Genomic DNA, 26,133 nt, shown 5'->3' on the forward strand with positions numbered 1-26,133 from the left:
GAACCAAATCATGTCCCTAAAATTTAAATCTGGAGAAAAATTTTAAATTTCTAATAAAAAGTTTCTGTATTTTCAGCAGCACAGTAATTTGAACAGCCAGACATCATCCAAAACCCTTCAGGAATTGTTCTTCTCCCCAGAGATTTCATGTTCCCGGCAATCTCTGTACAAAGCTGTCAGCTTTAAGTGGGCTGAGGTGAGTTAACTTCCTGAGCTATGGAAAGAAATCTAAAGTATTTCCGAAAAATAGCGAATAAAGACAATGAAAACATTTTAACTGCAAAAACGTGTTTTCTTCCTTGCTCAATTTAAAACAGTAGAATTTCAATGTACTAACTAATAATACAATTAAGCAATAGAAAGCATAGTTAAGGCCCAGTCTTCCTTGCTTTACTCATGTAAATATTTCCATTACTGTAGATCGAGAGTTCTTAGTCTGGGGATTGTGAGCCCCTGACGAAGTGTGAACCATACTGTAGTTCACTTATTCATGCTAGTCTTTATATTGACTTCAGGGAACTATTTATGTAAGTAAGGCAATCAGGATTTGGGCCTTAATGTGTTAGTTATTAAGAATATACAGGACTGCTAGAGGTACCTATCTGAGAAATGGGTTTCTCAAGAATGGCTCAATTATCATGATTTTAAAATCATTTGTCAAAGCTGATACCTTATTACAAATTTTGAGAAAGTACCATTTCATTGTGACTCTTCAGAAGGAGACTTGAACTAGCGGTTGAATTTAACTCATTGACTATTTTTTTGGTTTTAGCTGGTATTTTGGTTTGGGTTTTGGATATACCATTTCAAGTTTTTTCTTAAAAAACAACAAAAAAACCTTTCTGGATTAAGTGTAAATGTACTGTTAAGGAACCCCTTAATTTTTGTTCGATATCTAGAGACAATATTGGCATTGGCATGTTCCCAGTACAAAAATAAGTGGAGAAACTGACATACAAGTGAAGTCCCATTTAAAGGTATGTGCCAACTTCCCTTGTTTTCAGATTGCTTGGAATAGCTGAAAAATAAAGTTTGCTAATTCATCTCTTACGCATGTTTCTAGCATCATATGGAGCATCGCCTTGCTCGAAGGCTGAAGCAGCCTGTTGGATGTCAGGCAACACTTCAGGATGAAAGTCAAGCTGCCTTGGGAAATACAGAGGCTTTTACTCTGAGGGTAAGAATCGGTGAAAAACATCAACCCAATTGTCCAGCGATAGACTTACAAGTAGAGCTCTATTTAAAATGCATGTCAGTAAGGTTTCAAATTAAGACATGTCGGGGAATGATGAGAGCCCAAAAGGTGTGTTCAGGGAGTGAGGCCATCAGCTGCAGTTCTTTTGATCTTCCCCATCCCATGTAGTGAAGGGAGTTTTCCAACAGGTCCTTGGGTAAGGGCGTTTCCTCAGTATCTTTTTCTTCCTTCCCACCCTTTGTGGGAAAATTATTGACATCATTGTGTTCTTCCATACAAGAAGGGATCAACACCAGTGAGTATGGAAAAAGATATGTGGAAGAGGAGAGAGCACAAAATAATCAAAAATATAAAGTGAGCACTCTACACTTTGTATTCTGTGTTGTAATTGAAATCAATATATTTGAAAATCTAGAAAAACGTCCACAAATATTTATAATGTAAATTGATATTCTATTATTGTTTAATAGTGCGATTAATCACAATTAATTATTTTAATCGTTTGACAACCCTAATCCTGACATTTGAGAGTTCTATCACAAGATCATGAGTCAGACTTAGTTTTACTTAGAAATCGTGTCTCTCAAGATCTGTTCGCAAGAGCTGGCATGTCCGCCAGGCTCTATCTGTGGCACATAATAGTTCTGTCTCCTGTGGGCTGTAACAATTTAGTCTAATTTCAGTTGTTGGGTTTAGTGTGCAGGTTCTGGGAGATATTGGTGGCCTGTGATCTACAGGAGGTTGCACAGGAGGCCTTCTGGTCTTAAACTCCATGACTTTAAGAGGAACGAAAGGCAAAGGGATGGGGAAAAGTGTAGGAAATGACATGAGAAGCAGAAGGAAATGAAAACAACCATTCAGGTTGGGGGAAGATTATGTAGAAGCCAGCAGATGAGGAACAGGAGCTGACATTTGATGTAGTGAGAGACAAGAAGTAAAATGAGGGAGTCTAGCCTCTAGGAGGGTTTTCCATTTAGCAACACAAGGCCCTCCGATTCCCACACAGATTTGATGTGCTGTTTGCACCACTCCCACAAGAGACAAAGACTCAAATTTAGGTCTTTCATGTGACAATGCTGAATTCTACCATTAGGCCGCTAGTTCACCCCCTGCAGTCCATACAGATCTGTAACTCCCACTGAAGTTGATGACAATTGTGTGTGCGCATTTGCATTGCATTTTTTGGCCCTAGTCTGTACATATTTTGACATGGTGCTGCAGTAAGGTTTGTCACAATTTTATTTCTCTTCAGTCCAAAGAAAAAACTACAGATCAGGCCAGAAGTCACCATGCAAATTCCAGTGCATTTTCAGATGGATCTCAACAGAAGAATAAAACCTGTTTATCAGAAGAGGAGTTATTCTTCAAAAGGCACACAACAGCAATGCAGAGAGGGGTAAATTTAAATAACTGGGTCCTGCCAACAGAGAGAACAGATGAAATACCTCACTTGAAGAGCCTGGAGATTAGTGATGACAAGGGAAATAGGGTGATGACAAACTCATTGAAAAGTGCTTTGTCAGAAACTGTTGCTTTAGCTGAAAATGAGCATTCCAGTCAGGATAATGGAGCAGATAGACCTCTCTACAGTGAGTCCTCATCACAAAGTACAGCTCAGCTTGAGCTCCAGTCTGCAAGCAGGGCTGAAAACAGTCTTCTACTCCTTTGTTACTAGGGTGACCAGATGTTAAGGGGAAAATATCGGGACCGCCGTGGGGTGGGAGGAGGGGCATGTTTTTTTACACTCACTCGTCTGGGAGTTCGGTGGCAATTCAGCGGAGAGCCCTTCAGTCGCGGACAGTCTTCGGCAGTATTTCAGCGGCGAGTAATAAACGTTGCCGCCAAAGACAGAAGCGCCCGCCGCTGAAGACCAGGAAACAAAATATCAGGGTAAATGGCATCCGGGCCGTACTCTGGTCGAGATGTAGGACAAACTCCTCAAAAATCAGGACAGTCCCAATTTTATCAGGACGTCTGGTCACTCTATTTGTTACTGAGGAGCTGGAAGGGGCTTGCTAATCTGGGAGAAGATAAACAACGGGACCCTCCTGATAGTGACAGAGACAGGACTATAATTAGGGGACACATCAGTATACTATATTCAGCCAGAAAGAAAGTCTTTATGGTCTACATTTGTGGAGGTTATCAAGGTATAGCAATTGGAAACCAGCCCCATTCCCACCACGGATACTCCCACACTCTGAGATTCCTGGACTATCATGTATCACATCTGGGCTAATTATTATTATTCGCTATATAGTGCCCAAAGCTTTCCTAGGAAGTCTAGTTTGGGGGAAGAGCATAAGACTGGGAGTCAGGAGGTTGTTCTAAATCTGACTGCCCTTGACTCACTGTTTGGCCTACAGCAAGTTGCTTCATTTATTGTCTCAGTTTCTCCATCTGTAAAGTAAGAATAATAATATGTACCTACCTATCTACCGCCTGGGGTTAGTGTGTTGTTGTTTGTACAGTGCTCTGAACATATCAAGTGCTACGCACATGTAAAATGGGGTGGGGGAGGGAGGAGAAAAAGACAGGTACCTGCCCTGAAAAACTTGCCATCTAAATAGATATTATTTAGGCAAAAAAAGTGTGTTAGTGGAAATGGCAGTCATCACTAGACTTTTTTTTTAACATTTAAATACGAGTTCCAGGAGTAGCGAGTAGGGTGACCAGATGTCCCGATTTTATAGGGACAGTCCTGATTTTTGGGTCTTTTTCTAATTTAGGCTTCTATTACCCCCCACCCTCGTCCTGATTTTTCAGACTTGCTGTCTGGTCAACTTACTAGTGTGTGAAACGTCAAACGAGTATGAACAAGTCAGTCTTTTAAAAAAAGAAACAATACAATTTTCACATGATGTCAGCACTAAAATACTCCCAATCTGCCATACCCAAACCTTCAGAAAAGTCTGGGTACATTTCCTTTTTCCTAACAGTGGTGTGGAAGTTTCAGTAACTGCGCATTGGCTGTCTATATAAAAGGTGGGAATTCTCGCATGTCTCTTTAAAATACAGCTGTCAAGCATGCTGCATTTCAGTATTTATACCTAATACATTTAAAAGATGACAAAATAGTTTTTAAAGATGCTAATAATAAAATTGATGTAAAGATGGGAGAGGAAAACCACCCTACAAAGGTTGCACACAGGAACAAATCTGCTGTGAGGTTTGTGTACCTCAGGCAAGTGCAGTTCCCAGCATGTAAGAGATGGAGATGGACTCCCAAAATTTTCCTTCAGATTTTTATCCCAACATTTAAGGGTGCTATATAGTCTTCGGGTTTAGCTGTCCTATTTTTTGAGAAAGGAGCCACTCACAACATTTGCATCTGGATTGTGAACATCCAAAGGGTTGTGAGTGTTTAAATCTTTAGTTACAATGTACAACCTATGAGCAAAATGGCTAGACTGTGATTGGGAAGATGTGTGCACATGGTGATCATAAACAGTGCACCTTAGGTGACTGTATTATATGTAGTACCATCTGGTCATGAATGAAAAAGCATATCAAACCATGAAATAGTCTCTAAACACCTCTTTTATTGGTGTCAGCAACAATCACTGCATGGTTTTACTTCATTTGAAAATGCTGAAGTAGTGCCAGGAGTTGAGACACCAAATGTTCTTTCTAAGTTTGGGTTTAATTGTCTCTGATTGATTTCTAGTATATTTTCTAGGGATTGTTTATTTTATTTTCTGTACAATGCACATTCCTACAGAACTAGTGTATTGAAGAGGTAATTGGTAAATACTCCAGTGAGTTACACCCTGTGGACACTTAATGACTTGATTTTTGCACAAAGTGTGTACCAGGGCTGTATTGTGTCCCCTTTGTATGGCTCTTTATTTTTTCATTGTTCTGTTTTCAGGTTTTCATTGGGCAAAAGCATGACAATCCTGTCATCCCAGAAATCTTATCAAAGGAGAACTTAGACAATTAAAAGCATAAAGCTGGTTGCAATAAAGTTAAAGCAGAATATGCCAGGTAACGTACTGCATGGTGGATCAAAAGAGGCAGTTCTGACTGAGAAAAGAGAACAGGTAGATGATAATCAGGCTGGTGTTACCCAAAATATTCTGAGAACTGACAAGTCATCAAAAGAAGAGACAGTTGAGACTCACCCCAATAAAGAACCAGAATCAAATATTTCAGATGAGCAGGATTCTCCTAATGCGTCTCCACTCATACAGCATAAACCTGCGGTCAAATATGAGAAAGAAATGCAGCTTCATAATCAGTGGTACAAACTGGATGAAAATTTTGACCCAAGTGTTTACAGGCTTCTACCTATCAGGTTTGTGTTTTATCACTTCGGTTTGGAAGTCCTTTGGTTAAGGAATATAGATGTTTTTCATTCCAAACCAGCAGACCAAATTCAGTGATGAATCCTGGTCACGTGCCACCTGAGGCACTTTGCGCATATGCTACGAAGAAGATTCCAAACCGTTTGAGAGATTTGTTCTCCATTCATTAAAAATGGAATCAATGAAAACAAACAAACAAACAAACAAAAAAAACCCACTACACAATGAAAAGGTAATTTCTAAACAGCTATGTGCAGGCTGAAATGTTTCTTCTAGAGTTGCAGAGGAGGGTGGACTCAGTGATCTAGGGATTTTCATTCAACACTATCATCTACGAACTAAAGTTATCAGTGTTTAAATGAACAACACTTCTCCCTTTATAGTACAAAATGCACCAGCAGAAGGTGTTGCTTAATAATGATGCTAATAATTCTGACATCTGCAGATCTTGAAGGCAGAAAGGTACTTTGTTATCCCATTTCAGACATGAGGTAACTGAGCTCAGTGAGACCCAGTCAGAAAGTCAGTGGCAGAGTCAGGACTAGAATTGATGTCTCCTGACTCCTAGTCACATGCTCAATTCTAGGCCCCTGCTGTCCTTGCCAGAAGTTAATTAGCTTGTTTCTCTAATCATATTTTGAGCAGCTTTCATTTTCACACATCTCTCATGTTTGTGGGTCTCATTCTTCCACACAGCACCTTTTGCCAGGATATTTTCAGCAAGGATCTTGTATGCAAAAAACAAGCTAAGAGCAAATGGCTGAGTTCTTTCCAGAAACTGCATAAGATATTTCAGGAATATGCTCCAGTTGCTCTCAGCCAAGAAACCGCCACCACACTACTTAAAAACAGGTGAGACTGGAATCCAGAAGTGGAATATGTGTCAGTTAATTGGAGCAAACAATACACAGTTTTTAGGAGAAACAAACAGTTTGTTCCAGTTGGTAGGGATGAACAAATAGATTGTGGCAGCTGCAGACATCTACATGCCTAGTATGGTTCAGAAGCCCGTAACGTGCCTGGATACTTATGATTATTAGAGCATCATAAATACCTAAAAGAAATTACTTTCCCTCAATAACCCTAAGTGCCTGTCTTTGTTCAATGTATGGTTGGATTGGTGCATTTAGCATATGTAACGCCTTCTTCACTCTGCAAGCTTATTATTTGTCTTTACTAGAGGAGCAAGCAGCCTGGTTTTTGAACAGACAAAATAAAATAGGCACTGTAAAATACTGTTAATAACACTCATTGCAAAGTACAAAATGATCTGACTTTTGCTGCAGGATTAGTGTAAAAATAATTTAGTACTAATACAGCACTTTTCATGGGTAGATCAAAAAGTTCTTTTCAAAGGTAGGGAAATGATGGGTATCCCTATTTTTCAGATGGAGAAACAAGGAGGTTAAATGACTCCCCCAGGCTCAGAATACACCCGAACACTCTAATTCTCAGTCTGGTAGCTGCTCCACAAAATAGCATGTTAATGAACAGTTGACTCATTTAGAAAGAATATAATGTAGTTAGAATACAATCCAGCAAAGAGAGTCAGGCCCTGACACTGATGAAGAAAATGGAGATCTCATCCTATGACTGGTATTCTTTCTTCTGACTAGGGATTTTAGTGTCTCATGCTTCTTGAGTCTTTCTTAAAGATTTTCTCTCTTCAAACAACACTGGATTAATAGAATAAAGGGTTGCAGTTAAAATCTCTGGTGTGTAGGTGCTTCCTCCGTTTAAATAAACCCTCAAGTTAACAGAGGCTATAATAGAGATTATCCACAGGCATAAGTATGTTTTGGGAGGAATTATACCTCACTTACCATCATCAAAGCCCTGGCAAGAGCATTTTTACTTGCTATCACAGGTCAGGAAGTTTTCCCTTATATTCAGCCTAAATGTTCACCATCTTGATACTTACTCTTAATTATTCCCCATTTACCCCACTGAAATCCCCTAAATCTTTGGCATTAATATCCTTTGATATATTTGCAGACTATCATCATGTCTCCTGTAGGTTGTTGTTTAGACAAGTTGTATGCATTAAATTCATCATCATTCCTCCCATGTCAATCCTTCCAATCCCCAATTCTGTTTTGTTGCTCTTCTCTGAACTTCCTCTTGTTTGTCAATATCTTTCTGTCAATATTCTACTATTGGTTACAGTATTTCAGGTGTGGTCACATTGAAACCACATGGAGCCAGGCTATTACTGCCTTGTTCCATAAGAATGGCCCTTTGAGCTTGCAACCCAAAATTGCATGGGCCTTTTATTACATCCATATCACTTTGCAAATTCTTGGATGATTTGCTGTCCACTATCACTGGTAGGTCTTTTTCATAGTGTTACTGTCTTCTAGATTTCTCCCTGCCATTTGCTATGTTAACCATGCAATTTACAGAAAATTCGTAAAACAAAACAATTATGTGTAATTCAGCACAGTTTACTAGATCTCACTGGAATCTACAGAGTTTGTGATGTTGACAACCACAATGCTCGTATCTTTATTGCTGTGCTAGTACCTATCATAGTCTCTAAGCCATTCTTACAGTCTGCCATTTATTTTTGTAAGTGTTCTAAGAGTAAGTTTAAAAACCCCTTAAGAATCAGAATGTATTTTCCCTTTGTAAGTTTTGTAGCAAGATGTTGATCAAGGATTCCAGATCCAGGGCTCTCCAGAAGATCACTGTCATTGCTTCAAGAGAAACGTTAGTGACATACAATACTACCTGTCAAGTAAACAGGCTTCAAAATAGCTTGATATCCAGCAACTCAGACTAGTGGTCAATACAAGACTGTATGAAGCACACCAGAAGTTCATAGACAGCATCCATGCCAGGGTACACTAATAGTCCCCTGTTTTTATCAGCATGTAAGAGGACCTCTTTACTTCATGCATTAGTCCAGTGGCCAGAGAAAGATGAAGAAAACCAAAGAGCTTTTTCATCTTTACTTTCTTCACCATTTGTGCCTTTTTATACTGCTCCTTACATCTGCAACAACATCTCTGTTCCTGAAAGCCAAGTGTCCTCTCTTCCTTCATATCCCTTCTCCAAAGCCACTTCTTTCATCTTGCTTATCCCCCACTGACCTTCATTCCTGTGTTATTTACTTCTTTTTTACTCCATCTCAGTCTAAGATTTACTCACTATCTAATCTTACTCCCATTTATTTTAACCTTTGTCCCTCTTTTCCCTAATCTCTTGCTTTGCCTGTTCTCTTTATGTTCAGTATTCATGGCAGGCTTTCTGGGAGAAGTCATATGCTTTTTACAGTCCTTAAAGTGCAAAATTATGATGCTATATAAATCTCAAATTAGGCCACCCTTAATTTACCTTGGTTTCACCTACTCCATAACTAGTCCTATTGAATTCAGTGGGCCTAATCATGGAGTAATATGCTGCTCATTGTGAGTTGAGAATCTGAACTTTAATGTTTAATACTAGTATTAACGGTTAATTAATATTTAATTAACAGTATATGGTCATTTATTGTTATCAATTTCTTGTACTAGAAGCACTCAAAGTGTGCCAGGAGGGCCAAAAAAGAAGCCCATTAAATATTAAAATCTGGCCTATGGCAACCCATCTTCCTGTAATTGTAGCATAAGAACCAAGCTGACTAATTTATTTTTGTTTCAGGGCCAGTTAACTCTCAGACCAAGCAATTTGTATTCATCTATCAAAAAATAAAATGCAAACAAACATTACATGCACATAATTATTTTTGCCTTCTCTTTACCTTTTATTTTCTCTTTAAGCCCTTTTTCCAGCCTCCTCCTCTGCATCCATCTCTGCACAGGATTGTGCAAATTTTAAACACAAAATTAACATTATCAGACAAGAACATGCTGTCTGTGTACTCCCTTCTCCACTACTAGCTCTCTACCTCCAGTCCTTCATTTCAGTCTGACTATTTTATCTGTCTAATCTTTCAACTCTTTTCCCTTGATGATTTCCCTTCTTCCACCTTCTGGCATCTTCTTCCCTGTTTCCCTTATCTTTAGCTACTCTTTCATTTGTCTCTTTTCTTTCTGCAAGCCTAAAACTGCAACATAAAAACATTAAAGTACAAACTATCCTAAGGGTTGTTATAGCTTAAACCTTGCAATATCTTGTGGCAAAAAGTCACACCCAAGGACAATGTTATTGCACAATTTATAATCCAGAAATGATTTTATTATGAGAACAGTCATCCTGGGATCCTTTCCAAGATTTGTTAAGTAAGCTAACTAGTGGCTAGGTATACACCTATTATAGCTCTGTTTTTTCTTTACAGCTTTGTCACACTAATAGGAGGTGAGTGTTAGCTGGGGAAAGGATGGAATCAACCCCATCAGCAACAGATCCCATGCCTACTATTTTGAACACCTGTGCAGTGACTTTCAGAAAATTTGTCATCACCCACTTCAACAGGTCAGTTACATAGTGATGTCTAGGAAGATGACCCCATAGGAGGGGGCAGAAATAAGTAGCACAGAGAGTAAGAGCTACTGCCATTATTCTGGGCTCCAGCTACATTGAAAAGTTATAGTGAAGAATCCTCTTGTGTTGTCCCAAACCAGGCTTTCGTTACCAAAAGCTGGAGCAAATTGGGATAAAACAAATGAGTTTCTGGACAGTTGGCAGATTACTTTTGTTCAAGGTTTGCACGTTACTTAGCATGTCAGAGCTGTGAATACATCTAGTTCTCTGATGCATTAATAAATGTTCTGATCTAAAACAATGCCAAACGACTGTGGAAATAATGCAGTTCAACAGAATACAAGATTGAGGATACAAGGACTTCAGGCTAAATTCTGCCCTCAGTGATAATTCTGCAGTCCCACTGTATTCACATGATGTGTGTAAAAACCCTATCCTGCACTGTAAAACATACATACCAAATGGAGTCTGGGTTAAATGTAGTGTTAGGGACTTAAGCATATAAAATTGCACCTGCGAAAGCATAGAGTTTTTTTCAGAAGTGCCATGGAGTTGGCTAATTCAAACTGAAGATCATTCTAAGTTTTGCACACCCTTATGAAGGCCTGCCTCTTCTATTTCTCAAAATATGCAGATCAGTCAGCTATGTCTAGGAGCACAATTTTCAAACAGAACTTTCAGACGTTCTTTATACATCTTCATGAAGCAAAAACAGTTCACCTTTAAAGGAAAACTATCATTGCCTGTTAACAAGACAACTGGTATCTTTTCATGCAAAAATGAACAACAACCAAAAAGCAACCCACCAAAAACCCAAAACCTTCGTTTAACTCTACCAAAGGCTTTTTTTCTGCTCTTCCTTTACTAGATGACCTGTTCAAAGAATTTCCCTGAGGGGCTGGATGCAAGGAAAAGAAAGCAAGTATATAGAGCTTATAGTGAAGAAGAGATTCTGGAGCACGTCCAGCATTGTCAAGCACTGTGAGTTGAGGAATTAATTTACATAATTCATGCTTCTAGACAAAAGACAAATAGCACATAGTGTGATGAAGAAGACTTAGAATAGTTCACCTGATTTAATGGTTGCTGAGGTTTTTCCTTTCAAGTGTGGGTATTGCCTTATTTCCTCTCCAGCCACATAAAAGGTTTCTACAGTAACACCCTAATCTGGGCTGCTGCTTTTTTAAAATAGTTTACCAATAAATTTTAGATCAAATTCTCATTCCCTTCTCTATCCTCACCTGTCTCCATTTTCCAGGTAAGGCAGAGCATACCAGGGCACTGTTTGGATGAACTGAAAGCCCTGTAAAATGATCTCCCAGGCTACAGATCCTGGGACTTACTGTGGCTAAGGTTTATCTTTGGCTTCCTCCTTCTCAGGATCTAGTATAGGGGAGCATCGTCTTCTGGGAGCAGGGATGGGTCACCCGAGATCAGCCATTTGTGGGGGGAGGGAATGGAGGAAAAGAAAAAGCTTTGCTGCTGGTAAGTCAGGGCCAAGTCTTTTCTGAAGCATGATAATGTGCATTATGATCCAGTGTAAATTCATGATCATGCATTAACTTAGATACACATTAGTATCCAGGGTCTCAGAAGAAACTATAGTATCATTTAATTATTCCAGATATAACACATGATCGAGTAATGAAAGAGTGGGTTATAATAAATGCACACACGGGGCCAGAGTTATGGTTGCAATACTATGTGAATAAACTGATAAAGAGGTTCATATTTCAACCAGAAGGACTGCAGTATAAAAATTAATTTAGAAAGGAAGCAACAAGGTAGAGGTAGGATATAGGAAGAGGGTTGACTTATCTCTGCCACAGGGTATCTAAAACCAGCAATACACTATTCATTAGGTAGCAGAACCTTAGGATGAGAAGGGATGAGGGCACAACTGTATCTCTGATAGCACAGTTTTAGTAGACTCAGAATCTTTCATGGGTTCCGTCAAAGTGGACGCCAGAAAGTTTCTTGTCATTGTTGCATTTCATGTGTTTGTTTGGGAGTTAGTGAGTGTAGTGATTATAGCACAGCACCTGGAGTTCTATTCCTCTCTCGGCTCACTGAGTGACCTTGGGCTAAAGACCTTTAACCAGTTTGTGCCTCCACTTCCCCATCTCTAAATTAGGATAATAGTATGTACAGTTCGGTAAGGCACTTTGAGACCTACACATAAAAGTGCGGTATTGTAAGGAACCAGGGTGTAGGCAGTCTGGCCTAGTGGTCATAGCTGGGCTGTGAGCCACATGTCAGGGACGTTAGTTGGTGAGCTGAGGTCAGAGGAATTGCTAGAGCCAGGTTCAATAAGCAAGAGTCAGGGTAAAAGTCAAGCCAGGGTCAGAGACTGGAGATCAGAGATAGTACCAGGCCGGAATCAGAGACTGGGGATCATAGGTCGTAACAGGCTAGAATTAGGAGACAAGAGTCAGGGTCAGACTCAGCTAGGATCAGAGGACAGAGATCAGGTGAAATCTGTGTGGTTGCCCAGACAATTTCTGGGGCACCCTACAGGGTTAAATGAGGGTTTGGCCAATCAGAGGGCCTCAAGGTACTGACACTTTGGGTCTCTTGGGCAGTACTTCCTGTGGCACCTACTCTCCACAGTGCTTCTGGGTATGGCTCTGTATGGCCTCCTGGTAGCACTGTGGGAACAAACTGTCCGAGGCTCTGCAGACCTGGGTTATAGTCTCCAGATCCTTACATGTATAAGTGCAAAGTATCTGTATACCAGCTCTCTACCTTTGTTTAATCCTGGTCTTCACCTCAAGTTCTGTCCACTCAGTTAACAAAAAGCAGATTTTATAAAAAAAACCTTTTCAATACTGTTAACCCTGCTTCCCCTTCATCTGGGCAGCTATGACCAGCAATGCCGAAAGAAATTTAAAAACAATCACCCAGCTAAGCTGATGATGGTCAAAATATTGTGAGCAAGTGGGTTCTACCCTTCTGTCAGCCAAAAATTTGGTCATCTGTTAGTGTGGATACTGAGACAAAGAGGAGGCAGATACTGCTTCCTGCAAGGCTTGTTGTTTTATTATCTCCTAATCCAACAGCATGCTAAACTCCTTGGCCTAGGGAATATCAATGTTCAGATCATTTAGCTATCACAGATGCAGTATCTGATGGCACAGTCAATGCAGGTTACAGGTCCCCTGCTGGGCTGTCTGCTGCCCCCTAATGACACATAGAAGAGTAGCACACATTTACTCCAAGCAAACACCACAGTTACCAACCTGCAATGGAGTGTGCAATATACAGGCACTGCAGATGCCATCAGCCCTCCCCAATAAATGCAAGAAAATACTGTTTCTCTGACTGAAAATTTAGTGTTTGTCAGTGAGCAACATCTATCTAGCAAGTTTCAGGGGGACAAAAGTGAGTAATGACTTCCTGTGGAAATTAAATGAAACCACAGTACATTTCTATATGTGTCCTCTACATATTCACCCTCACCTGAATTTGCTCTCTCAGGCTCAATAAATCGAAAGCAGATGAGAGCTTGCAACAGTAGTTCATTGGATTTGTCCAGATAGGCAACCTAGAGGCTTGTAGGTGAAGCCTCACTTCCTCTATTTCTCTGTTTCCTCAATGGACTGTCAATCAGTGAGCAAGTAGGTTAGTTTGACCTGGTAGTGTCAATTGTGAAATAACGTGGCGCCGAGATATTTGATAAGCTAATTGCATAACAAATAGTGACATTGACACATCAGCCTAGTAAAGTTTCCCTTGTACTTGGCATAAGGACAGATACCTCCATGCAAAAAGATGAATTCAGGGAAAACCCAGTACGTATAGAAATGAAGTTACACCCAACAAAGGGTGTAAAAGGGATTTATGGGAGGGATTACTTTAGCATGGATAAAGTTGTATCTTTGATTTACCAGAGCAAACACAGTGAGAGTTTTGTCTGATATAGAAAATACATCTGGGTGTGGTGAAAAACTGAACTCTTGTTTTTGAGAGAGGACTAGTGTCAGGATGGTAGATTATCTTGACTTTCTTCTCTAAACTTATCAGTGCCTCTGTTCCTCTCCCTCCATATAGGGTTACCTGTGTTGCAGGAAGAGAAACTTTTCTGTGTGACCCAAAGAATCAGATTCTGTCTTTCAACAGAAGACCACTTATAGTACACGGTGAGGCTGGATGTGGAAAAAAAGTGTCATCATGGCAAAGGCAGCATCTTTAGCTTATAACTGGATACCAGGGTAAGGAACGCTCAGATTCATTAAGGAGAGGGAATTTATACAACTAAAGGGACAGAAGTTCTCTCTGGGTACGTCTACACTACGGGATTATTCTGATTTTACATAAATGGGCTTTGTAAAACAGATTGTATAAAGTCGAGTGCACGTGGCCACACCACCCACATTAATTCGATGGTGTGCGTCCATGGTCCGAGGCTAGCGTCGATTTCTGGAGCGTTGCACTGTGGGTAGCTATCCCGTAGCTATCCCAAAGTTCCCGCAGTCTCCCCCGCTCCTTGGAATTCTGGGTTGAGAGCCCAGTGCCTGATGAGGCAAAAAATCATTGTCGTGGGTGGTTCTGGGTACAGCCTCACCCCTCCCTTCGTGAAAGCAGCAGACAACCATTTCCTGCCTTTTTTCCTGGGTGAACTATGCAAACGCCATAGCACAGCAAGCATGGACCCTGCTCAGATCAATACCGCAATCGTGGACGTTGTAAACACCTCGCGCATTCTCGTGCAGTCTGTGCTGAACCGGGACCTGCAAAGCCAGGCGAGGAGGAGGCGGCGGCTACGGCAGCGCGGCGACGAGAGTGATGAGGACATGGACATAGAATTATCTCAAACCATGGGCCCCTGCGCTTTGGAGATCCTGGTGGTAATGTGGCAGGTTCTAGCCATTGAACGCCGATTTTGGGCCTGGGAAACAAGCACAGACTGGTGGGATCACATAGTTTTGCGGGTTTGGGATGATTCCCAGTGGCTGCTAAACTTTTGCATGCGTAAGGGCACTTTCATGGAACTTTGTGACTTGCTTTCCCCTGCCTTGAAACGCCATAATACCAAGATGAGAGTAGCCCTCACAGTGGAGAAGCGAGTGGCAATAGCCCTCTGGAAGCTTGCAACGCCAGACAGCTACCGGTCAGTCAGGAATCAATTTGGAGTGGGAAAATCTACTATAGGGGCTGCTGTGATGCATGTAGCCAAAGCAATCATTAAGCTGCTGCTACGAAAGGCTGTGACTCTGGGAAACGTGCAGATCATAGTGGATGGCTTTGCTGCAATGGGATTCCCTAACTGTGGGGGGGCGATAGATGGAACCCATATCCCTGTCTTGACACCGGAGCACCAGGGCACCCAGTACATAAACCGCAAGGGGTACTTTTCAATGGTGCTGCAAGCACTGGTGGATCACAAGGGACGTTTCACCAACATCCACGTGGGATGGCCGGGAAGGGTTCATGACGCTTGCATCTTCAGAAGCACTACTTTGTTTAAATGGCTGCAGCAAGGGACTTATTTCCCAGACCAGAAAATAACAGTTGGGGATGTTGAAATGCCTATAATTATCCTGGGTGACCCAGCTTACCCCTTGATGCCATGGCTCATGAAGCCATACACAGGCAGCCTGGACAGTGGTTAGGAGCTGTTCAACTATAGGCTGAGCAAGTGCAGGATGATGGTAGAATGTGCATTTGGCCGTTTAAAGGCACGCTGGCGCACATTACTGACTTGCTCAGACCTCAGCTAAACCAATGTCCCCTTTGTCCCTTTGTATTGCTGCATGCTCCACAATCTCTGTGAGAGTAAGGGGGAGACCTTTATGGCGGGGTGGGAGACTGAGGCAAATCACCTGGCCACTGATTACGCGCAGGCAGACACCAGGGCGATTAGAAGAGCACACCACGAAGCGGTGCGCATCAGAGAAGCTTTGAAAATGAGTTTCATCATGGGCCAGGGTACGGTGTAACTGTTGTGTTTGTTTCCCCTTCATGAACCCCCCCCTTTATTGACTCTTTCCCTGTAAACAACCCACCCTCCCCCTTCGATTACAGCTTGCTTAAGGAAATAAAGTCACTATCATTTAAAAATCATGTATTCATTATTAAAAAGTCATTATAAAAAGAGGCAGAGAACTGACATAGTATCCCAGGTGTGGTTTGGGAGGAGGATAGGAGGGAAGGAAAAGGCCATTAAACACATTTCAGTGTAATGACAGCCTTTTGGTTGGACTGTCCACGGGGGTGGAGTGGGCGGGTGCACGAAGCCTTCCCCCACGCATTCTTACACGTCTGGGTGAGGAAGATATGGAACATGGTGAGTGGTGAGGGTGGTTACACGGGCTGCAGCGGCACTCTGTGACCCCACTGCTCTTCCTGAAGCTCCACCAAACGTCGGAGGATGTCAGTTTGATCACGCAGCAGCTCCAGCGTTGCATCCCGCCACCGCTGATCTTCCCGCCTACACCTCTGATCTTCCTGCCGCCACCTCTCATCTCGAGTGTCTCTCCTCTCCTCATGTTCGTCCCTCCTATCCTCACGTTCACTGGCATCTTTCCTATACTTTGCTACCACGTCCTTCCACTCATTCAGATGAGCTCTTTCATTGCGGGTTACTGCCATGATTTCCGAGAACATTTCGTCTCGCGTCTTCTTTTTCCTCCGCCTTATCTGAGAGAGCCTTCGGGATGGAGTAGGGAGACTTGAAAAATGTGCAGCTGCATGAGGGAGGGAAAAAAGGGAGAGAAGTATTTAAAAAGATACATTTTACAGAACAATGGTTATACTCTTTCACAATGAACAACACTATTCACCTTACATAGCACATGTGATTGCACTACAAGGTCGCATTTTGCATCTTATTATTGAGTGCCTGCAGCTCTGGTGTTGCAGATCTCACAGACGCAGGTCCGGGCATCAGAATTCAGCCTGCATGCGGCCATAGTAAGCCATTGTTGTCATAAACAGACAGTTAAGGGGTAATGTCTCTTTTACCTGTAAAGGGTTAACAAACAGGGAACCAAAAAAACACCTGACCAGAGGATCAATCAGGAAACAAGATACTTTCAAATCTCGGTGGAGGGAAGCCTTTGTTTGTAGTTTTGGGTTTTGCTTTGTTCTCTCTAGGCTCCGAGAGTGACCACACATACCTACAGGCTCTCTAATCTTCTGTTCCAATTTTGTAAGTACAAAAGTAGAAAGACAGTTTAGTCTTTGTAATTGTTTTTCTGTATTTGCAACTGTGTATCTGGCTGGTAGAGTTTTAAGGTGTATTTGGGTGAAAGTATGTTAAATTGTATTTCTGCTGGAGAAAGCTTTCTTTCTATTGTCTATAAGCTGAAAGACCCTGTAATATTTACCATCTAAATTACAAAGATAACTTGTACTTTTTTTCCTTCTTTTTATTAAAAATTTTGCTTTTTAAGACCTGTTTGATTTTTTTCCCCAGTTGAGGCTCAACGGAATTGAGTCTGTACTCACCAGGGAATTGGTGGGGAGAAGGGAAGGATAAATTTCCTCTTTGTGTTAGATTCACGGAGCTTGAATCTGTATTGCCCCTGGGTGAGAAGAAGGAGGAAGGGTGAAGGGGGAATCCCTTTGTTTAGATTCACGGAGCTTGAATCTGTCTATCTCTCCTAGTGTACCCAGGGTGGGAAGAGCTGGGAGGAAGAAAGAAGAGGGAAGGGAAATGATTTATTCCCCTTTGTTGTGAGACTCAGGGAATCTGGGTCTTGGGGTTCCCAGGGAAGGTTTTGGGGGAGACCAGAGAGTCTATCAGGCGCTCTACCTAAGTCCTGATTGGTGGCAGCATATCAGATCTAAGCTGGTAGTTAAGCTTAGGGAAATTCATTCTAGTACCTATATTTTGGACGCTAAGGTTCAGATCTGGGAATTATACTATGACAATTGTCTTTCGGCTTCTCCAGCCTTCATATACACAGTGCCCTCTGATGCTTCTTTCCTGTTAACATGCAGCAGCAGAAGCCAACCCCCCTCCATCCAATTCTCTAGGATGATTGCTTTACCCCTCCCCCCACCACATGGCTGGTATCATGGAAGATCACTGCTAATCACCTCCCTTTTCCCTCCCCACCGCGTGGCTGGTAGCTGGGAAGATTCCTGCTAGCCAAACGCAAAAAAGCTCAGCGCTATCCTTCCTCCCCTCCCCCCGCTTGGCTACGTGCAAGGAAGGATTTATTTTAAGCAACAGCCCAGTAGGAAAATGGCCATCTCTGTCCCCTTAATTAAATTCCTGAATTTCAACCAGGTTACCATGAACAATATCACTCTGCTGAGGATAACAGAGCGAGATAAAAACGGATGTTTCTTGAATGCCAGCAATCACCGGGACCATACGCAGCTATGTTTTGTCATGCAATGATACCCGGATTACTTGCTACATGCATGGCGTGGTAAAGTGTCCTACCATGGTGGACGGAACAAGGCTGCCTTGCCCAGAAACCTTCTGCAAAGGCTTTTGGAGTACTTCCAGGAGCGCTTCATGGAGATGTCCCTGGAGGATTTCTGCTCCATCCCCAGACATGTTAACAAACTTTTCCAGTAACTTTACTGGCCGCGAATGCATCCCAAGCCCTCATGGCAAATCAATCATTAAAAAACGCTTGCTTTTAAACCATGTTTTATATTTACAAAGGTACACTCACCAGAGGTCTCTTCCATGGCTTCACTGTCTAGGCTAGTGGCTTGGGAGGGCTGGGAGGGTAATTCCGTCTGGGTCACAAAAAGTTCCTGGCTGTTGGGGCTAACGGAGTGCTGTGTGCTCACTGCAAGGTCGTCCTCCTCATCGTCCCCCTCCGCAGAATCCTCAGCCATGGTTGAGATTACAACCCCCACCTCGGAATCCACAGACAGGGGTGGGGTAGTGGTGGCACAGCCCCCTAAAATTGCATGCAGCTCAGCATAGAAGCGGCATGTTTTCAGCCCTGACCCGGACCTTCCGTTTGCTTCTTTGGTTTTCTGGTAGGCTTGTCTGAGCTCCTTAACTTTCACTCTGCACTGCACTGAGTCCATCATAGCCTTGGAAATTTTTTCAAATATTTTTTCATTTCGTCTTTTGGAACAGAGTGCTGTTAGCACTGAATCCTCTCCCCATATAGCGATCAGATCCAGTACTACCCGTGCTCTTTTTCGATTCTCAGGAGACTGCATTGCTACCTGTGCTGATGAGCTCTGTCTGGTCACCTGTGCTGATCAGAGCTCCACGCTGGCCAAACAGGAAATGAAATTCAAAAGTTCGTGGGGCTTTTCCTGTATACCTGGCCACTGCATCTGAGTTCAGATTGCTGTCCAGAGCGGTCACAGTGGTGCACTGTGGGATACCGCCCGGAGGCCAATACCGTCAATTTGCGGCCACACTAACCCTAATCCGATATGGTAATACCGATTTTAGAGCTACTCCTTTCATCGGGGAGGAGTACAGAAACTGATGTAAAGAGCCCTTTATATCGATATAAAGAGCCTCGTAGTGTGGACGGGTGCGGCGTTAAATCGGTTTAATGCTGCTAAAATCGGTTTAAACGCGTAGTGTAGACCAGGCCTCTGTCCCTGAGTCACCCCCAGCAATAGCTAGTGCCATCTAATGGAAACAGCTAAAAATCACTAAAGCCTCGTTCTCTGGTTTGCTGCTTTGTCCACTTTAAATGTTTAAGGTTGCAGTGGAGTTAATTTTGCTGTTGAAACCTTTTTTTGTATTTTCTGTTTTTTTTATTTGGCTATGCAATCTTAATGTTTAATTAGCATAGGGATGTCTGCATTCAAATAAATGATATACTGTTATATACTGTATAATTTAATTTAATGCAAAAAATCCCCTATGTTAATTAATATGAGAGATAAATATGTGGAAATGTGAAACAACCACAGAGGTGGAAACGAGAAGTGGGGCGGGAAGGAACAAAATAATTCTAGAGGAACTTTGTGGGATATTTTTGGAATTCCAAGGAAGAAAAACTGGAAGTCAGTGAAAGTTCTGCATAGGAAGGGCTTGCAAGATGATGTTCATTATTTGTAAATGAAGATTGAATAAAGATTTCACTACTAGGAGAAACGTTCATTTAAGAGAAGTGCCTTTTATAAATTAGCCAGGTTCTTTCACAAGAAAAATAGAGATACAAGACATATATTGTTGCAATTTAACCTTCTTAAATGGGTTTGTCTTTGAAGATGTACTGCTGCTATCATAAGCAATTTAACAAATGAAAAAAAATTATACACCTGGTTCAATGGGCACTGAGTGAGAAAAATGTGGAAGACATCAACTTAAAAACTTCAGTTTACAGGACATTAATGGAACACAATTAATGAAATACTATCTAGAAATCATCACTATTTTGGAAAGGGAATGTTGTCATTCTGCCAACAAACCAATTACCAGCTCCTACTTGAGGTTAAGTAAGCTTCTAAGCAAGAAAAGTATTTCAATTATTTCTTTAATCACAGGGACCTCAGAGTTATTATTCAATTTGTTGGTGTCACTCGTGAAAGCAGAAATATCCGATTGGTTCTTTTAAGCCTTTGCTACCATATTGCTGATATTTACAATGTCTCCATCAATTTATCTGAGATAACAAAAATAAGTCTCAGTTCTCCGTTTTCAGTTCAGGGATCAATTATCTTGATATAATATTAGATTATAACTATCTATATGGTGTCCCCACACTATCACCACCAAATCACACAGGCACTGCACAATTAAAGTACAATATCATTCTTACGGGATCAATGGATTTTTATGCTAAAACCACTGAATATGAAGCATTCCTTAATTTTCACAATCCTCTTTTTATGGACAACCTTGTACAGATGTGCATCTTTGTAGTCCATTGGGAGGAGTGGCTCCTCCCCTTCCAGGTCTGTGCATGGCCAATCCACCCCACTACGTCTCTGGGGGTCACCTGACATGGGGAATCAGCAGGGTGAAGGGAGACATGAGCTCAGGCCTGTGATCAGGGCTGAACAACAAACACAGTTATGGAGCTCAAGCCCCTGGTCAGGATGGGACAGCAAAGAGTCTCTGGCTCAGGTCTGTAATCAGACTGGGCAGCAAATAGTCAGTTAGCCCAGACCTTTGATTGGGGCGGGGCAGGGCAGTAGAGAATCTGAGGGCTCAGGCCTGCCCTCAGGCTGAGCAGCAAACAGTCCAGCCACCTAGCTCTAGCTGAGAGCCAACAATCACAAGCTTATTGCCTAAACGAGGGGAAGATTGCCACCCACAGATTGGGGGGTAGGGTGGAGGTGGGGGGATGCAAGCCCACCCACTCCACTGCATCCCAGCCCACAGCCCTAGCAGTGGCAGACTGGTCTGCCACTGGGTCAGCGGGGATCCTAACCACAACACACTGACCCACTCACTGTCAGCATTTCAGCCAGACGGGTTGGCTACCCCAGGCCCCTTCCCAATTCCCCCTCAGGGTGTACCTGGCTCTGTAGAGGGTCATGCTGGTTGTCAGGGAAGAAGGCCTCTGTCAGCACTTGCAGCTCCTCCATGCTTGGGTCTGCAAATGGCCCTAGCGCTCCTGGCTAGTCTTCAGCTGCCTCAGAGTCTGCAGCAGCTTCCCAGCTCAGGAGCTCACAGGAGACATCTGGCTCCTCCAGCAGCTGCCTCCCAACTGAGTTCTCCAGCCTGCCTTTTGTACTTCTGGTCCCACCCACTAACTTCCAGTGGGAAGGTTGAGTGTGGCATGGCTCCGCCCACCAGGGTTCAATGAGGGGCTCCTCCACCTCCGGGTCTGTGGGCGGCTAATACACCCCACTATAATCTTATAAATAGAAGAGGCGAGATTTAGAAGTTTTATTTTATTTCTCCACTGCAAGAATGTTTCTTCTACTTTTGGTTTCCAGCAACTTGTTACCTTTCATCGTACCAGCTTTTTAAAATCCATCAGGAAAATGTACTACTCCAATCACAAAATATACTTGCCCACTGCAAGATTATGTGTGCCGTAGCAAGATCCAGGCAAGCAGGGCCTGGGCAGGGTTCTAGACAAAATCTCTACAGTGAAGCAGATTGAGGCAGATCCTCATTTTTGTCTATTTTCATATCTCTATCAGCTGAATGCAATTTCCATGAGCTGAGAATCTGCCCCAGTTGCTTTAGGGATAATACTGCTTTCTTTATTCTAATAAAGTTATTTATTTAGTGCTAGAACAGGGGTTGGCAACCTCTGGCACGCGGCTCACCAGGGAAAGCTCCTGGCAGGCCGGGCCAGTTTGTTTACCTGCCGCGTTAGCAGGCCGATTGCGGCCCCCACTGGCCATGGTTTGCCGCCCCAGGCCAATGAGGGCTGCGGGAAGCGGCGCGGGCCAAGGCTTGCCAAACCCTGTGCTAGAAGAACATAACTCTATCTACAATTTTTCACCCTAGTCATATGACCAGACCCTTAATATAATCAGGAGATGATGAAGCTGATTCTGTTTTGCTTGTTCATTTAAAAAAATGCCACCCTCCAGGCAAATGGGCATAGATTATTTTTATTGTTAATGCTAATATTTTCACAATGTGCTGCAACTGCACTTCACAAAACAACCTGCTAAATATAAAGCAATGCCCTTTTCCTGAAGAGCTTAAAATCCAGAAGAATGAATACCTGTAACAAACAAGAAATCTTTCTGGTATGTATTTCTGGAATGAAAAAATTTTCTTAATGCTGCAAAAATGCATTAAGAAGAAACATCAAATGTCAGACTTGAATGCACATGTTAAGAATGGAAAAGTTGCTTTCTGTTAAAAGAAATATTGTTTAACTAGTTCTTTATATTTTGTTTTAACCAATGCCAAATGTTGTAAATAGAGATGAGCTTGAACCAAAAGCCCAGCTACGAATACCCGCTCCTGAATTTTGGGGAAGTTCAGATCTGCACCCGAACTTTGGAGCTCAGGGCCATCTTTACTTTTTAATGGGTCTTTGTCAAAAAGTTTGACAAAAATGTGATCAAAATTAGAATTCCTACATTCTGAGAATAGTTTCTGAATTTTAGGTATGTACTTCTTAAAAAAAAATCAGTTTCAGTTAGTACGTGCTGTTTTCTATGGTGTGCTGCTGTGTAACCAGTAGAGGAAGCGGAAATCAAGTACACTTCTAACCTGATATAATGCTGTCCTCAGGAGCCAAAAAATCTTACCACGTTATAGGTGAAACCGCATTATATTGAACATGCTTTGCACCTCTGGAGTGCGCAGCCCTGCCCCCATGGAACACTGCTTTACCGCGTTATATCCGAATTCGTGTTATATTGAGTCGCGTTATATCGGGGTAAAGGTGTAGTAAACAAACAGACTAACCCTGAAAGTCCACCACATGCAAAACTCCTATTGACTTCAATGGGAACTGTCCATATTAGTACTCTTGGGGGAATTCTGCACCACTGCACATGCACAGAATTTATATCTCCCACAGATTTCTTTGCTTCCCTGCAGAAAAATGACTTTCTGATGGAAGCTACAAGAGCTGTCACGTGACCCTCCCGAGCAGTATGTTTCGGGTGCTCAGGGCAGCCAGCAGAGAGGTAAATCACTGTGAGACAGGGTGCAGGACTGGGGAAGACCTGGCTGGTGGCTCCTACCCTGCGCCAGGCTCAGCTGCTAGTCCCAGATTGGCTGGCGAGGATGGGACTTCCTCTTCTCCTGCATGGCATCTGGGGCTGGGTCAGACCCATCCTCAGATTTCTCCCCCAGCTGCAGGAACCTTCCCCCCATCCCCACTTCCTGCGCCCATCATTCCTCAGCTGCAGGGGAGGGATCGCTGTAAAGGGAGATGCTCCCCCATCCACCCAACCCCTGTGCATCCAGATCCCCTCATACCCAGACTCTCCCGCTGAGCCTCACCCCAACCCCCGCACTCAGGACACCCCCCGATGAGCCCCACTCCCCCTGCACCTAGACCACCCCGTCAAGCCACCCACACCCAGATCCCCACCTCACTGAGCCCCAACCAACTGCACCTGGATCCTCACCCCACTGGGCCCTGAGTCCTCCAGCATTTGGACCACCCACTAAGCCCCCCACACCCAGACCCCCATACTGAGCTCTATCCCCCTACACTCAGTCCCCCCCATCCGCTGAACCCAACCACCTTCACCTGGACCCCCATGCAGAATCCCATCAGTGTTGCACCCAGACCCCCCTCAACAAGCCTCTGTGCACTCAGGTCCACCCCCTCCACACACACACACACACACACACACACACACACACACACACACACACACACACACTTGGATCCCCCACTTAGTCACCCACACCCATATTGCCCCACACAGAACCCTCTCAACCCACACCTGGATTCCCCCACACTGGAGTAACATGAAGGACTTTCTGGATGTCTCTTTTGTACTTAATAGTCAATTTCAGCTCCCCCTGCATGTTCTGCAGCAGAACTCTTATTGGCTTATGTGTTTTCACTCTGTACGGCAAGCTATCCAAAGAGTCTTTTCAGGTGGCGATGGTAGCACACAAATAAGGATTCATAGAGTCTAAGACCAGAAGGGATCACTGTGCTCGTGTACATAAACCTAAACTGATATGTCAATTTCATGCTCAGAAACATGGAAAGAGAAATCAATAGTTCTCCAATAGAAAACACCAACATTGGGAAGGAAAAAAAAAATTACTTTTTAAATCTCTTTCCAAATGATGGAAATGTAAAAGAAAACTGCCTTTTAACAAGTTCTGGACTTGTTTATCCTTTAAGGTGAAAGGGGCTAAATCATGCTGTTACTCTGCAGGGTCCAGAATCTCTCCACAATGCTCACAACATTGGGAAAGAGGGCTGATCCAAGCCCTAGCAGTGAAGACTCCGTTTGATTTCAGTGTGCTTTGGATCAGGCCCCATGTCTTCAAGTAGGCATGGGAGAAGATTAAGGGTGTTTGTGAAACCTACTGAGGACCTTGCTATGCAATCTGTGCTGGCTAGCAGGAGATATTTTTGCAGAGGATGCCATGGGAAGCAGCATATCTGTTTCTCCTTGCTACAGTAGACAGGGATGGATTTAGTGCAAAATCTATTTATATTTATTTCTAAAAAACATTCATGATTATCCTTTAACAAATGTGAAGAAACTGTGCTGCAACCAGTTATGTGACCGTTGGGCTTTTGCTATTCAGTTGGCTTCCAACATGGAAAACATGATAGCCAGGGATGGCAAACAGCAACAAAAATGTTCACCCTGAGTAACTCTGAGAACATCATCCAACCACTTCTTTCAGTACTTGTTTAAGTTTGTAGTATAACTGAGTGCAGGCGTTATGTCAGAACAAGATCTGGGACTGCCAATATATTTTGAAAGCAGAACCAAGCCATACTATGAGTATAACACTGACATTTTAACAAGTGTGTGAATGTACTATGCTGCCTTGCACTGACCAGTACACCTGTGTAGGATTTGCCTCCTTCTTCCTGCTTTGGATCTCTCCCCATTAGGTCCAAAACCTCCCATGCAAACCAGAGTCTTTCAGTGGTGGTCACTTATTCTGGTGTTCTCCATAAGAACCTTACCTGGCTTTCACTGTTTCTGCTGAATCACTGTCCCTAAACAAACTCTTATTCTTTACTTTTATATTATACTAATAAATAATGCAGTATAAATAACTACAAAATACAACAAATAGCTTATGAGAAACTATTTTCATGCAGCTAAAATTCCTGTACTCTTTTTTTTAAAATAAGGAATTTGAAGTGCTGATTAAGGAGTTTGCCTTGTTGCTGGAATTTGCTACAGAGGCGAAAGCACTGTTGATAAGTCTGGATGGTGTAGATGAGTTGTCAGAGGAGTATGGAGCTGACTTTTCCTGGATACTCACTGAGCTACCTGAAAATGTCTATTTTATTGTTTCTACATCTACAGAATCAAACTGCTCATCTTTGAAAACACTGCAAGTAAAATAATGCATCTAATAATGAATTTAATGGTGTTAATATTTAGCATGTGATACTTGTTTTTAAATTTTTGTTTTACGTATTTTTTTTTTATTAAGGGAATAATGAGATGTGGTTATAATTGTTTGAAAAACTTTCCTAATCAAAACAAACAATTAAAAAAGAAAAAGAGATAATATAAAACCATCTCTATCCTGATCCCCACACCACTAAAGAAATCATTCCAATTATTTGAACAACATTGTGCTTGAAAATTAGGGCTAGATCCTGTAGTCCTTGCTCATGTGAGTAATCTTTACTCACAAGCCTAGTTCCATTGGCTTCAGTGGAATAAGGCTTGTAA

At 42.5% G+C, this 26,133-nt stretch overlaps 1 protein-coding gene across 7 annotated transcripts in view; it reads left to right on the plus strand.

Moving 5' to 3' along the window:
• The window catches only part of LOC115651963, a 31,118-nt gene extending 5,197 nt beyond the window's left edge, over positions 1-25,921 (plus strand). Inside the window, exons 3-11 of one of the 7 annotated variants that reach the window (XM_030563347.1) lie at positions 77-196; positions 900-977; positions 1,064-1,177; positions 2,448-2,784; positions 5,067-5,492; positions 6,199-6,354; positions 9,782-9,918; positions 10,796-10,908; positions 25,581-25,920. In XM_030563347.1, coding sequence (XP_030419207.1) covers positions 77-196; positions 900-977; positions 1,064-1,177; positions 2,448-2,784; positions 5,067-5,089 — 672 coding nt within the window. In that variant the 3' untranslated portion in view covers positions 5,090-5,492; positions 6,199-6,354; positions 9,782-9,918; positions 10,796-10,908; positions 25,581-25,920. Of the gene's footprint in view, positions 1-76; positions 197-899; positions 978-1,063; positions 1,178-2,447; positions 3,861-5,066; positions 5,493-6,198; positions 6,355-9,781; positions 9,919-10,795; positions 10,909-19,055; positions 19,094-20,355; positions 20,493-25,580 lie in introns of those variants that run through there. The other 6 variants (XM_030563351.1, XM_030563349.1, XM_030563348.1 and 3 more) reach the window with 6 other exon arrangements.
• Positions 25,922-26,133: the final 212 nt, after the last annotated feature.

The sequence above is a fragment of the Gopherus evgoodei genome, chromosome 5, assembly GCF_007399415.2.
Source record: "Gopherus evgoodei ecotype Sinaloan lineage chromosome 5, rGopEvg1_v1.p, whole genome shotgun sequence".
Classification (NCBI taxonomy): domain Eukaryota; kingdom Metazoa; phylum Chordata; order Testudines; family Testudinidae; genus Gopherus; species Gopherus evgoodei.